At 38.4% G+C, this 16,336-nt stretch overlaps 1 protein-coding gene across 6 annotated transcripts in view; it reads left to right on the top strand.

Moving 5' to 3' along the window:
• Positions 1 to 16,336, top strand: part of cacna1g (calcium channel, voltage-dependent, T type, alpha 1G subunit) — a 132,985-nt gene that overhangs the window by 5,576 nt on the left and 111,073 nt on the right. For all 6 annotated transcript variants that reach the window (XM_053511856.1, XM_053511857.1, XM_053511858.1 and 3 more), the window contains exon 2: positions 11,386 to 11,519. In XM_053511856.1, the coding sequence (XP_053367831.1) occupies positions 11,386 to 11,519 (134 nt within the window). The remainder of the gene's footprint in view (positions 1 to 11,385; positions 11,520 to 16,336) is intronic.

Genomic DNA, 16,336 nt, shown 5'->3' on the forward strand with positions numbered 1-16,336 from the left:
GGAAAACAGCAGAAGAAAACCGCAGCAATGCATCTGCCGAGGCAGTCAACACAGTACTTAAAAACTTTTATGTAGACGACTGCTTGAAGTCTGTCTCTAGTCATAGCCAAGCAGTTGCGCTATATAGTAATCTCACCAAACTGTGCGCAAGTGGAGGGTTTCACCTCACCAAGTGGGCAAGTAATAGTCGTACATTGCTAGCTTCCATCCCTGAGGGTGAGAGAATTAAAGACATGAGGGACTTAGATCTGAGTAAAGACGTACTCCCTGTTGAGAGGGCTCTAGGGGTGCTGTGGTGTATTAATTCAGACACGCTCAAGTTCAAGATTAGTTTAAAAGAGCGGCCTGTGACTAGAAGAGGAATCTTGTCAGTCACTAGTTCAATTTATGACCCCTTAGGCTTCCTTGCACCAGTCATACTGCCAGCTAAGATCTTAATGCAGCAGTTATGTAAAGAGAGACTCGCTTGGGACGATGACATTCCCGAACAATTTATAAAAAGATGGAGGGCCTGGCTACAAGAGTTGCATCAATTGTCTGAGTTTAGTGTAGCAAGACGTGTAAAACCAGTTGACTTTGGAGTCACAAATACAGCACAACTTCACCACTTCTCAGATGCAAGTGAAATGGGATATGGAGTTGTCTCATATATTAGGTTAGTAAATGCTAATGGACTTACACACTGTGCATTCATGATGGGGAATTCTCGCGTAGCGCCCTTGAAACAAACTACTATCCCCCGAATGGAATTGACAGCGGCAGTGGTCGCCGTAAACAACGACAAAATGCTGAAAGGTCAACTGGAAATAGAACTGCTGGACTCTGTGTTTTGGACCGACAGCACAACTGTTTTGAGATACATTGTTAATGAAAAACTTCGCTTCAAAACCTTTGTCGCTAACAGAATCTCCATCATACGAGAGTCAACCAAGCCACAGCAGTGGAGGTACGTCAACACTTTAAAAAACCCAGCCGACGCTGCTTCCAGAGGAGTTTCCTGTGAAAAATTCATGAAAAACAACAATTGGATCCATGGTCCGCCCTTTCTTAAAACACCAGAGAGTAAATGGCCTGAAAACATTCACGATCTGTCGACGAAAGAGGATGACATTGAGATTAAACACTCAGCCTCAGCGAATCTCGTAAAAACTACAGAGAGCACAGATGCCGTGAGTAAACTGATTAAATATCACTCCGACTGGTATAAGTTAAAAAGATCCGTTGCCTGGATTCTTTGCGTTAAAGACATGCTTAAACAGAGAACGAAAAGGATTAAGGGACAGGCAAACAACTCAATAATAGAAAACCATAAGTCTCTATCAATTAAGGACTTAACAAGGGCAGAAAACGAAGTCATTAAGTTCGTTCAAAACCAAAAATTCAAAGACGAAATTTCCATGTTACAAAAGGGTAATGCTTCCGTAAAAAGAAACAGTTGTCTCTCCAAACTAGATCCAGTAATGCAGGATGGAGTGCTAAGAGTAGGAGGACGTCTTGGTAGGTCTGCAATGCCTGAGCATGCAAAACACCCTGTCATTATACCCAAAGACTCACACATTACAACTTTAATCTTAAGAAACACTCACGAACAGGTCGGACATTGTGGAAGGAATTATATGCTTTCAAAATTGCGGCAGAAATACTGGATTCCGACAGCAAATTCCCTTGTGAGAAAGTTTCTGTCCAGTTGTGTGACATGCAGAAAGATCAGAGCGAAGAATAGTGAACAAAAAATGTCAGAACTGCCACCCGATAGAATAACACCAGATCACCCACCGTTCACTAACGTAGGGGTAGACTATTTTGGACCCTTCGAGGTCAAACGGGGTAGAAGTAATGTTAAAAGATATGGCGTATTGTTTACTTGTCTGACAACAAGAGCCGTGCATATTGAAGTCGCGCAGTCATTAGATACAGACTCCTGCTTAAACGCTATTCGACGCTTCATGTGCAGAAGAGGCCAGGTGTCAGTTATGAGAAGTGATAATGGAACAAACTTCATAGGCGCTGAGACTGAATTGCGTAAAGCTATCCAACAGTGGAATCAGTCAAAAATTGAAGGCGTCCTCATGCAAAAGGGGATACAATGGATATTTAATCCTCCTGCTGGGTCTCACTTCGGTGGAATATGGGAAAGGCAGATAAGGTCAGTTAAAAAAAATCTTGAGGTCTGTACTAAAAGAACAAACACTAAACGATGAGAGCTTGCACACATTTCTGTGTGAGGTGGAAGCTATAATAAATGACCGTCCCCTTACCACCGCTACAAACGATCCCACAGACCTGGAGCCCCTGACACCTAACCACCTGCTGCTGATGAAAAAACAGCCAAACTTGCCTCCTGGACTTTTCAAAAAAGAGGACACTTACGCACGACGCAAGTGGAAGCAAATTCAGTATCTTGCCGACCTATTCTGGAAGCGATGGGTGCGTGAATACTTGCCCTTGCTTCAGGAGCGCCAAAAATGGTCTCAGGTGAGAAAAAACCTCTCGATTGGAGACGTAGTTCTAATAATTGATGAGTCTTCTCCAAGAAATTCATGGGTCATCGGACGGATCACGAAAGTGTTCCCTGATAAAAAAGGACTTGTGAGACGTGTACTGGTCAAAACTAAAACCAGTACCCTGGAAAGACCCATCGATAAGCTGTGCCTGATATGTGAAATGGACTGTTAATTACCTTATAAAGTAGTCATGTTCCTTTCATTTGGTACGCAGCAATATGAATACCTTAAGTTAAACCGTTAAAAAAAAAAAAAAAAAAAATGTTTAAAGTGTTAAGAAAGTTAATTCTAAAGTGTTAAGAAAGTTAATTCAAATTTTAATCCAATAGTAAATGTTGTGGCCCAATTGTAAAAAAAAAAAGAAAAAACAACAAAACAAAAAATGTGTGTAATTGTCAGTCTTCCTGCCTGTCAATTAGGGGCTGGAAATGTAAGGGCCATATTTCATTCTTGTGATTTGTTGTTGTTTATCTTATTTCAGTTTATTAGTTAAACATTAAGCATTAAGTATCATAAATATAATTTGTATTGTGACATCATTTCATGTGTTGTTCTGTGACATCATCCCACAGTTATGCAGTTCCATGTCTATCACGCACGTTAGTTGTAGTTGTTGTTAAGACACGGAAGGATACAGAAAGGTTTGGAGCACACAAGCTTTTGACCGTGATAACGTGAGACAGTAAGCTAAAAGGAATACAGTAAAATAAGTTGTTGTAACTGTAATCTATTGAAGCTACAGAACACAGCAAGCGACTTGTCGTGACTACAGTGGATTTATGCAAGAAACTGTAACAACCGTTGTTTTTGATGTTGAAAATAAACAAGAGACAAAGAAATCAACGAAACGTCTGATGTCGTCAGTGACACTGCGTAACTAAAGACACGCGTCAGAACTTGTGAATAACATGCACCTACAAGGTGTAAGTCTGACAGAGCAAGATCAGGACTATAGGGAGGATGCTTTAACACCTCAAAATGAACTTTTCGTAGAGTGTTGACAGTGTGGGCAGGAGTGTGCAGACGTGCATCGTCATGTCAGATCACAACGTTCTTGAAAAGCAGTCCTCTGCGATTAATCCAAACTTTAGACATCAGTCCTTAACTGTCTGGTTTGGTGAGTCTATGCACAGATAGCCCCAGATTCTTGTTATTGGCTGACTTGAGCATAATCTGATGTGGTCTTGTGCTGTTCCACCTTAAGGTTTGATGAGTTGTGAGATGCTTTTCTGCTCACCATGGTTGGAAAGAGTGCTAATTTGAGGTACTATAGACTTCCTGTCAAACCAGTCTGATCATTCTTCGCTCCTCTTTCTCATAAATTAAAGTGTTTCATATAAGGCGCCATATAGGGCTTAAATCAAACTTCACTCATGCACACACACATAAAACACTTGCATACACATATATGACACAGTCACACATACATACAGTATATACTTCTTACTGTTTAAACAACTACATATGAAATGCGCGCACACACACCTATAAGATGCGCGCATATACACACAAACTTCCGTGCACACACACCTATATATATATATATATATATATATATTGTACATGATACATGATTCATCGGAATCATGTATAGGACAGTATAATGATCATCACTGTTTAATCACAAGGCGTATTCAAAACTGTCTGAAATCTGTGGCTAATACTGTATGTCGAATCCTACAACAGAAGCAATTACTGTTTTGTGAAATGTGCTTTCCTCGCCTTCGCTGATATGAACAATAACTAACTCATTGGAAGCCCACGTGACTCCCTCTGCTTGATCAAATCCAATTACAGAATCGGAAATTCATACATTGTTTTGACCCTCATTACCACCCACTTTAGTGGTAGTAAAAATAAATCACTCGCTGTCTTCTAAAATGTCCAATAACGGTCTATAAAAAAAAAAAAAAAACGCTACTACTAACCAGGGAGAATGAATCAACAAGATATCAACATATACAGTACATTAAAATCACCACTCCCTACTCCATGTGCAGCGAATGTCTGATAAGGGAACTTCGCTCTACAAAATTCCACCATTCGGAACACCTTGCAACAATACCTCCTCCATGCGTTACCATGGTAACATGCACGCTGGATACCTGTCGCTGCTGCTGTGGAAATTTCACACTACGGACATTAAATATAGAATATTTATCGAAACAAAAGCTGATACTCTTATAAAATTAGGTATTGAAACGTTTATAACTTAATTTACAAGATGTACAGAGATGTATTTATTTATTTATTTTTTACAGATTACTAGCCTATATAATAATAAGTATTTTAATGATTGTGTCATATTTATATGATGTCGTCCTCGATAATAATTATAATAAATATATAAATAATTTTTCTAATAATATTTTTTCACGCTTCTGCGATACGTAATGACTAATAGGAAGTTTTTCAATTCTTTTTCCGCTAAAGTGAAGATCCGTTGTTTACTAATTCCCTACACCGATCCAGTTCCCTTTGTTTGTGCGTGTCTCATAGATGTGTGTGCACAGAGTGTTTGTGTGTATGTGTGCGCGTCTCATAGGTGTGTGCGCGCATTTCTCATGTAGCTGTTTGAGCAGTTAGTAGTATATATGTATGTATGAATGTTTCATTTATGTGTATACAAGTATTTTTATGTGTGTGTGCATGAGTGAAGTTTGATTTAATCTCTATACGACGCCTCGTACGAGCCTGCAGACTCACCTCTCACAGGATGTTTTTTCACACCACTCCAGACTCAGCAGTTTCATAAATATGCAGACCAGCCCATCTAAAACCAACAACCATTTTATGGTTCTATTCACAGAGATCACACTTTATTCTCATTATATTGTTTGAAGCTCCTGACCTGTATCTGCATTGATTTTATGGATTTTGCTGCAGCCACACGTTTGCTGATTAGATAACTGAATTAATGTGCAATGGTCTTAATAAAGTAGACAGTTTTTTTTCTGTTTTTTTTTTTCTTTGCTGCCTGAGCATATGTGAGAATAAGTCTTGCATGCAGGGTCTGAGCAGGACAGTTTGATATTTCATGGCCTCCAAGAGCAATCAAGCAAAAATTATCCTTTTTCAGGCGAAATTAACATGTCTTTTTTTATATTTACATATACCTAGGCATTTGCTTCTTACACATTTGCTGTAACATGCACTCTTCAGGGATAGGGTGCAGGAGTGTGTTTATTAGGGGACGTCCAAATATTATCGGAATTCAAGGCTTGGCCTAACACAGAAGCAGGCGTATTTATCAGAGTGTAATCCATAATCATATCCACTTTCTCATCGGTCATAATACCAGGCAGACTATACAGTAACAGGAAAGAGAAACAAAAGGAGGCTCATAAATGCATGATACATTCAACAAGACTTCACAGAGGAACAATGAAACTGAAGGGAATTTACATAATTTACTCTCATGCGATGGAAGTTGACCTCCTCTGTACGCAGTAATGACGTAATCTGCATAACAATTCAGTACAAACATGGGATGAAAGACATTTTTAGCAGAAACAGATCAGTGGGGAGGTGGTGACCATATGTTTCTCCATTTCAGTGTGTTTGCACAAAATCAGGAAAGGAGTTTTTTTTTTTTCCCCCAAAAGAGAATATCCATACCAGGGATGCTGGAACTATTTTTGAAAGAGGTTGCTGGATTTTTTCCTTAGAAAAGGTCGAAAAACAGACTTTGTTTTGATTTATTTTTATAATACAACTGTTAGTCTGGTCAAATGACCTATTATTTTCTGATTGGACAAAGCAGGGGCATTAGATGACTGGGGATATCCTGGCACAAACTTACTTGAACTCACTCCATGTTAAATTATAGAAGGTTAACATTCCATTCCTTTATTAAGATGTTACATTTGACAATTGTCATGTCAGCCAATGTATTAAGGGGAACGTATTACTTAACATTAATCGTTGCCTTCGGTTAAGTCTATAAGCTCATGAGCAAACAGCCTCAAACAACTTCTTTGCTTGAGAAAGTGTTCATTGCTTGGCAACGTTTAACTCCAAACCCCATATAAACCAATTTTTGGAGAAAGGAGATGGAAAAAACTAAATAGGAATATACAGTCTGGTGTCTTCAAAAACATTCTAATATGACACTTATGTTCGAGGGCTTGTTGAAGGAGATCGGCATGCTACACCCCTAATAATATTAAATAACAAAGGACGCCTTGCACCTCCAGGGTCCGGGTTGAATCCCCACCTCAGGGTCTGTGTATATGGAGTTTGCAGGTTTTCCCCGTGCTTGGTGGGTTTGCTATCACTGTCCAAAGACATGCAGATTAGGCCAATTGGCATTCCTAAACTGCCTGTAGTATGTAAATGTTGACTGGAGGGCCTACCACGATTGTTAAAAACAGTGGTCACCATTGGCCTCCATGGTCCCTATTTGGACTACAGAGGTTCCTAGATGGATGTCTGAAGGCAAATATAAGCTTAAAAAAAAGGTTTTGTGCGATTATGGTAAGTTGATGGTGTGTGTTAGGGGTCAGGCTCAGGGGATGCCACTGGATGTACCCTCAATTTACCATATTTCTAAGGTCCTAGATTGGCAAAATTATTGAACAAATCTAGTGGTTATTGGTCATGTTAGTTATTTCACACTATAAGCATACAGTATATAAGCATAGCCACCCAATTGTTATAATATAAAATGATTGTATATTGTATAATAGTTAATATCATGTGTGTAAAGTACGTGTTTATGCCACCCTTAATAACTGCAATGACAAAAGTCTAATACTTTATTCCACTTTCTCTTCTAGGAAAAGCCTAAACTCTTTTAAAATTTGGTTTCAAGTTTTTTTTTGGATATAGGCCTTCACTTTTAGTATTGCCAGAGGTTTGCAATAATAATGGAACTCAGGAAGTGGAGGATACATTTTCATAGCAGTGGAGGTGTGTGGTCGAGTTTGGATTCCAGGAAAGCAAAAACCTATTTACCAATCACCAGCTTGGATAAAGAAGAGAATATCATGTGAACAATTATGCAGTTTATTATACTGTATTTTTTATACCAGAAGACCATAGTGCACAGAGCCACTTCAGTCATTTTTGCACTTCTTCTCAACTTCAAATGCATGGATTAGCAGGTAGAAAACACTGGATGAGCTAGGGAAGACAAAAGAATAAAAGATGAATACAAAAAAAAAGGTTAATTGCTAGTGAGTGTGTTAACAAAAGTGAATAAAAACTGCATGGGTGAACATGAAATCATTAAATAGTGCTGGAAGGCTATGTGGACAGTCTAGGACGGCGCTGTTGTGGGGTTTCCCCTGTCTGCGCTGTTTTTCTTTAGAGAGCTGCTGAACCATGAAGTGGCCACACACACGCGCGCACACGCACGCACACACACACACACACACACACACACAAATACGAAACCCTTTGTAGGCCAGAAGCAATGCAAGGCTGAAAGAATCTGGTTCTTCTTAGAAAATGTCTTTTAAGAAGTAGCCGTTTAAGCATTCCTTAAAGTAAACAACTTTGATGTTCAGTATTTTACAGTATACTCCCATTTAAAATGACAATCAATAGCTCACTATTTAAAGCTGACAGGATTGAAAAACATGAGTTATGTCATATTATTTGAGGGTGAGAGCTTCGGGAGATTACATAATGATAAGCAGAGACAGTTCATTGTGGTTCATGGGCAAGAAACATTTTTTCCCCAGTTCTACAGTGGTTGGGTCAAATTATATGGTTGCGCATATATTTACATTTATTTAACGTCATGTGGGTAGCCATCTGACCACAGTAGTGCTCACAGGACCAGCTAAATCATGCACATTTAAGGATGTGCCATCTACTGTCACCATCAACATGCTGTCGGTGTTCATTGTGTTCTAAAATTGATGGCGCATAATAAGAGCAGTAGATCATTGTAAGTGGAATCAGAAATGTGGCCAAGATCTTAAAGCTTGGCTCGAAATGCTGCAGAGCTCCAGAGCATGCGCTCCCACTGCAGCTTAATTAACATTCCTTGAGTTGTGAAAGTGTCTTAGCTGGAGGGATTCCCTGGTTCAAGAGTCATTATTAATGCTTGAGCTACTGTCGCACTGAAAACCCAGGTGAATTTCCCACGTAATAACAATTACAATTTCCAAACAATAACAATTATAACTTCACGCTTTCTTTTTTTGCTACCAAAACTAAGTTTCTGAAATACAAACATTAAAACTTTAAACATTTCCACTGTAGTGTTACCACTTCTGTTATGTGGACTACATTGTGCGTTACAGAAAACACTACAGAAAAGTGACTAACAGAAATTCTTTTTTCTCAGGAGGTACCTCAGCATGCATTCTAAGAATCCATCAATATTTCCGACTGAATAAGAAAGCCTTCACATTACGGAAAAAGGTTGAGGCAAATCTGAGTAAAATGTTCCGTCTTAATGAATAAGGTGGATAATTTGTTGAATAATAAGGTAAATAGAAGAGTAATTGGCATTAAACTCTTTCCATATGTTCTGCACATGTGGATTCGTACAATTTTGCTGACTAACAAATCTGCAATCCAAAAAAAAACAACTAGGATTGATGAAAATAAGTAAACGATCATTGCCAAGCGTCAAGAGCCTGTGCCAACTTCATCTCTCATCATTATATGGTGCACAAAACAAAGTAAGTGTGAGAATCCTTGAGGAATGCCAAAATTAACCATCTACAATGAGAAAATTGTCCATGTCAGATTTACTCAGCTGGCCTGGCAAGAACCGTTTCATAATAGGAAGATTCTTTAAAAAAAAAGGTTAAATTAAGGGGAAAAGAAACAACACCAACAGTTAAAGGGATAGTTCAGGTATAAAATTGACGTCCATATAAGTACATTACAATAAGTCTTTGTCGTTATAATTTCTCTTGCTCTGCATCTGGACCGTCAAGTTTCTCACCTGGAACATGAGTACAGTGTAAGCAATGGGGCCGAATTCCACAACCTTCATTCCAGTGACTATTTTGTTTCCCCTGAGCTAACTGTATGGCTAACCAGAACTAGACTACACAATGACACCATGATACTAACTAGCTTCAGCTCAGTGTGTCTGCAGAAACCTTATAGGAATCTCAGCGAAACCTTATAGGAATCTCAGTAGGTTGTGAAATTTGGCCCCAATTACTTATGTTGTATTCACATTCTTGGTGACAATCTTCATGGTCGATGTGGCCAGCAGGAATATTTATGACCACCAAGGCCTATTATAATGTTACTTATATGCACTATAACTTTTATTTAAGATAGACTTGAAAGAACCTGATACAGTGGAACCTGGGATTTTTCTTTTATGAATTTTAGTTTAAAAAATGAGTGAGGACTTGATATATGAGTAGTACGCATCTTTGACTGCCGAGCTTCACGTGACCACAACTGAGCAAACGGTTTTTCCCTCTTGCGTGCTGTGGGATTGTGGGTAATCGTTTCCCATGCTCAGTCTCGCGTCTATCACTCGTACAGTCAAGATCCGTATGTGTGGATACTCATTAGAGAGGTTCCTTATTAAGGGTCCAGTTTCCAGAGTCTCTAACTGATAGTGACTGTAAGTGCACATGAGTGTCATTAGAGAGGTTTCTTGTTAAAGAAGTGTCCAGACAGAGCAGTAATTCCGTTGTGTGTGTGCAAATGTGTTTGTGTGCGCGCACGTGTGTGTGTGTGTATGAAAGTCGTCCAACACAGTAGCCCACTTCTTCTTCCTCGACTCTCGTCTTATTTTAGCTTCACACACACACACACACACACACACACACACACACACACACACACACACACACACAAACACAAGCACACACACCCACACACACACACACACACACACACACACCCACAAACACAAGCACACACACACACACACACACACACACACACACACACACACACACACACACTAATAAAAACAATGCTCTGTCGGGATTCTTTTCAAAGGTAAAGTGCAGGTTAATTTGTTTTAATTTACATTTAAATTTACATTATTTTTATATGACAATTGTTTGTTTTGGAACGAATCATCTGAGTTTACATTATTTCCTATGGGGAAATTCGCTTTGATATACAGTACAGTACAAGCATGCTTCTGGAACAAATTATGCTCACAATCCAAGATTTACCTGTATATCCCTTTAATGTATTATACTTTTATCAGGTTTGTAATCCCTGTGCACTCCAAACGTTATTTATGTTATAGTGTCTTATTCTAAGCTATGTCTAAGAGCAAAAAAAAAAGACACATAATAGTGTATTGCATTTATTTATGCTAATAAATGCTGATCATGCATTTTATAGATGCCTATAAACCATTTGATCATTAATATTAATCCTGTAAGAAGGGTGGGCTCTGTTTCATTTCTTTTTTTTTTCTTTGCAGCTAGGGAAAATAAAGCTTAATAATAAACTTTGAGATTACTGCTGTTAATGTTTTCATGTGGCTTTGCATTATTCAATTATGTGCTTGTTGCTAGCTCGGTGCAACCATGATTGCTCGAATTTTCTTTGTTCATTGAAAACTTTACAATTAATAAATAAATACCCCACTTCATGCACAGAATATTCCGAACTGACATTCAAAGCATCACAAAAGATCTAGTTAAAGATTTGGAGGAAGAAGCACAAATTTGCTGTTTGGGCTCTCAGACAGCTGTGCCATGCCAGACACACATAAACACATGTACACATATGCATGCACGCACACACAGTTATTCAAGTTCAGTCTGTTGAATACGGCAATGCAAATTAGTGATTTATTTACTTTAGCATTAACATTTTCATAAAATCAGTAATTATTTCTAATGTAAATGGCTACACTTTTATGCAAAAAGGAAAACTTTGATTTGGGATTGTTTGAAACTGACATCTCGTACATTTCTTCTTTTTATAGGATTTCGACGACTTCATTTTTGCATTTTTTGCTGTGGAGATGGTGATTAAGATGGTAGCACTGGGCATCTTTGGCAAAAAGTGTTACCTCGGGGACACCTGGAACCGGCTAGACTTCTTCATTGTGCTGGCTGGGTGAGTTTTTTTTCCTACTAGAGCTAACATGCTCTAAACTCTCTGACGTTTCCTCTTTTAGTGTCTGGTTGCATTCAGTAGGTGGATGCATTACTATTTCTTTTTTATTCTTTTACATTAGTTTTCATTTTTTACAGAGAAAAAGAAAGATAGAGCGTACATGTTCTTTTCTGGTAGTTTTTTCTGATAAAGGGCTAATACCCACTAATCACATGTCCTGTAGAGGGATACGCTGGATTATGTATTGTGATGAAAATCACAATAGCATATGGAGCACGTGAAAGGACATTCCCAGGAGAAATCATCCGAAGTCCGTACACAAGAAGAGCAAGCAGCAATGATAGCAATGACAGGCTGCTGGCATGTTCTCCCAAACCACACAGGAAATACAGGCTCCTGCCATGTTTTCTAAATCAGTTTATCAATGCTGATTAATAGAGCTCCAGATGGTTACTTACTATTAACACAACTCTGAGTGATCAATGATAGATTGCATTACAGTTTTTTTCTTGTATTTCATTAGTGGATCATAAGGATAGTATCCAGGAATGTTTTGGGACACTACAGAATATCTAAAAAAGATTAATTCGGTAGATTTTACTTGGGTGACATTGTGATCTTCTAACAAATGCTCTCAAGAACAACAGATGTGCACAGTACTGCGCAAAATTCATGAGCCATCCCTCATATTAAGCTAAATTAACATTTTAGGAAATGGATTTTTTTTATTGTGACATGCTATAAAGTAGCTAAAATACAATTAAAGAATTGGTTGTTTGAGTAACATCCTCAGCAGCAACCTCATTTCCCCTCTTATCAGTTCCAACCACCCAGCATTCAGCATTGTTGGTATACTAATCACCAGCCTGACCATCTGTCCTTATTTACTCCTTACTGGTTATACTGAATTTGTAGCAGCCTAACACACATGATGTCGTTATATACAGTAATTCCTGTTATCCGTTATCACCCAAATAAGGATGGGTTCCCTGTTGAGTCTGGTTCCTTTCAAGGTTTCTTCCTATTGCTATCTCATCTTGTGGCTTTCCTTGCCACCAGCACCCTCGGCTTGCTCATCAGGGACAATCTCACAATCTCGTTATTATCTGAACACATTTTTACTCACTCGTAAACACTTCAATACATTTTCCTTTCATTTTGTGGAGCTGCTTTGAGACAATGACAAAGTCTATAAAGCGCTATATAAATAAAACTGAATTGAATTGAATTTGTTCATGCCTTAAGTTAGATTATTTTTTATGCTTGGATGATTCATAGTTGACCACACAAGGCTTACCACACAAAAATATTAATATGAAACTGTCCATGTACATAGACTGGACTGAAAATGATTCTTAAGAAAGAACCAAAAGGTTCTTTATGAAGCCTGGATAACTAATTCTTTAAATTTGCCTTAATTCATTAATAAATTAAAATTTGGAAGCAAAAAAAAAAAAAAAAAGGCGCAAGACAATGTCTTTCCCTCGGAGCTGAGTCTTGCTGTTTAGTAGCAGCACGTTAGCAGCAGTAGTGGGTTGTTAGCAGTACTTGGGGTATTTTGTTATCATCCCGGTTAAGAAAGTTACAGTTGATAGAATATATATATACAGAGTACCAGGTTGCTTATTGTGCACTCTTGGTTTGGCATCATTGCTTAGTCTGTAATGTTGTGTGTGCTTTAACTGGAAAAGCATTCACATAAGCATGAGCTTGTCATAATTTTTTAAAGACCAATGGAGAATTCAGGACTATACAGCCAAGCTATCAGCCTCAGACACCCCCAGCTGCTTGGCAGCGAGTGCAGAATCATTTCACGTTCCAGCAAAACCCATATTCCTTTTCACTCCTTCACAATGCATTTATGCACACGTAGGCGCTCAAGTTGATTTGACCGAGCTCAGAAACATCCTTGTCATATTTCATGAGTCAAAATACTGTATACCACACAAAACTATAAAGCTATAAAGGCATGACTACAAAATATGCACGTTATTATATCATACATACTTAATTGTATGCGAGGAAATGATTGTCACCATGGGATATTGTTTTTTCAAACAATTGTGTATTTTTATTGTTAACACGACAAAAGAAAGCTGTTTTCATGCAGAACATGTCTGACAGTGCAACATTTTGGAGCTAAACTGATTTAGTTTTTTTTGTCCAAGTCGTTTATTGTTAATAATTATTTCTAAGGAGAAAAGTAATTGCATATAAATATCATATACATTTGTCATGTATATGATATATATTTTTCTTTTTAAATTATTCATGCTGGTACCTACAGTGCCTTCCCAAATTGCCTGTAGTGTGTGAAGGAGTGTGTGAGTTTGGCCCTCCTGCGACCCTGTATACAGGTTTAAGCGATAGACGATGAGTTACTAAGTGAGGTAACTACAGTTCCTGAGGATGCAAACTACACCTCCCATAATCCTTAGTGCATGACCTCATCACATGGTTCGCAGTCCCTTGATTACTAATCATATTCATTTGTTTGCAATCAAACTAATTTGTAAAAATAGCCCCAGACTGGCACGTGCATTTTAGGAAGTCTTGCACCAGTGCTGTGCTAGTGACGACTTGATGCATTTATTAGCCACCTGTCTTGATTAGTGTTTGATTTAGGATTGCTTCATTTTTACTGCCTTGTCTCATTTTTGGATGTTTAACCATGCTAGCCTGTGTAAAATGTATCAGTTGCATTCAAGAACAAGTCTCGCAGCCCTGATAACCTGATCAGAGTCACTTGCTTTTAGCAAGAATGTTTGATTTGCCATTGTGTGATTATAACATGCCTTTGCTAGCAGCATTTGCCAGTATTAGCATTATTTAGCAAAAGTAGAAATGCATAACCCACCATCATGCATGGTGTTGCAACTTTATAAACTCTGTCTGCTTCATACATTGCGCAGACATAATTCTGTATCATTCGTTTGAGAAGCCGCGTGATACTTGAGCCCGTAGAGTATTAAATCAGGCAGAGATTTATTGAGGGAAAGCTTGGTCTTAATATTAGGTCCTTTGAATCAGCATTACTCGTGAAGAGAGAGTTTTGTTGAGGGGCAATGCCATCCATGATTTAGAGGTCCCTATGCTCCACAGTTCTCTGTTTGTGACTTATTATTACTTAGTATTCCCAGCTTGGTGCTTTTGGGGTTATTAGCATCTTTAATCTAGGCATGCATCCTTCCCACCTAAGCTGATTCCCCAGGATGCCACTCTGCATTTCTTACTGTCACTTAAACACTTCTAACACTTGCTCACACACCCCAAAACTAGTTTGTACAGATATCTGGAGTGAATAAAACTTGTCCCACCTTAGATATGGGCAGCAGAGCTGATCAAAGGTCAAAACCAATTTCGTGTCTCTCACAAGCCATTTAACCCTGTTCAAGAATCTTGTACCATGATGCCTCCCGTCTATTTAATAGAATGGAAGCTGGCACTTAGGTGAGAGTCATACAATTGTACGATGGACTAGATTTTTTTTTTTGTAAGAATGAACATTTTATAAGTCATTATGTAGTTTACAACCATAATATGTTTCAATTTTAAAGTATATATAGACAATCAGTAGATTTGATTAGCTGGTTCATTTTTCCACTTGCCCACGTAACCCTTTTAAAAGCAATATGTTTACTAACAAATAATGGAAAATATGAAATTAAGTGAAGATTTACGGAGTCCAGTGCATCTATTAACCCTGAAAATATACTACTGAAATCAATCAGCTTACGTTCTTTAGCATGTAGGCCCTCCATAACCGGAATTATTGCTTTTTCTTCCTTTTCGGTGGATAGAGGAGGGGAACGGGCTGGAACAATATGCTTTGGGCACTTCTATTTACATCTCTACCTCTATAACACATTAAGGGTTTAATCCAAACAGTGTATTTGTATTTGATTACATTTGATTACCTGTTGAGTGGCTGTTTGTACATGTACAGACGCATTGATATTAATGCAAACTGATGAAGTACTGTATTAGTGTGGCCATTAGATTGGATAATATAATAAGGAAGAGAGAAAGATCAGAACCAGTTCTGTTACTTCAACTCTTTCCCTCAGCCACATTCAGATGGACGTTGTGTGTGTATGTGTGTGTGTGCTGGTATGGTGCACTCTGCCAGCATGGATGTCCACGTCTCACATTAACAGGCTGACAGAAGGGAGTGAGGACTCTGACAGGCTGTCTCTAAGCATCGGGAAATCTCTCAGCAAGACAGAGACTCATCTCAGCATTATCTACTGGCACATACTCACCATTTATGGCAGAGTAGAGTCTATCAATCCACGTTGAGGTTTTTCCTTCGCTGTGATATGACTCATATTTCTCAGAAAACACTATAGTCAGGCTTGGTGGCTCCAACTATTTTCAGTAAATCAGATATTTACTCATTTGAACGTTTTATACAGCACAGTACAGTGATTTGAACATTGAAATATCAATATTTAATGCTTTACCTCACTTACTTAGAAGGTGGTGGACGTCATTGATAACGCAGGATCTTATGGGATTTGGATTTATAGGCTTCATTTTGTTTCCAGTTAATAAAGGTAGAAAAAAAGTCACCTTATTAAGGTAAGTTTAGGAGCTCAGTTACCTCTAGCTACGATTAATGCACACTACAGTATGTGGTGACCAGTTAATGTGTGAAAATTCCTTGTGCTCTTAGAACCACTCTCTCACAGTTTGAGTCCTGGAATATGCCTGTGCTATCAGGGAAGACAAACCCCGCAGATGTTTCCACAGATAAGCTGGTCATTCAGTATATTCAGGTCTTTGGCTGACTTCATTATGTGGCCACATACTGTAAC

The sequence above is a fragment of the Clarias gariepinus genome, chromosome 14, assembly GCF_024256425.1.
Source record: "Clarias gariepinus isolate MV-2021 ecotype Netherlands chromosome 14, CGAR_prim_01v2, whole genome shotgun sequence".
Lineage (NCBI taxonomy): Eukaryota > Metazoa > Chordata > Actinopteri > Siluriformes > Clariidae > Clarias > Clarias gariepinus.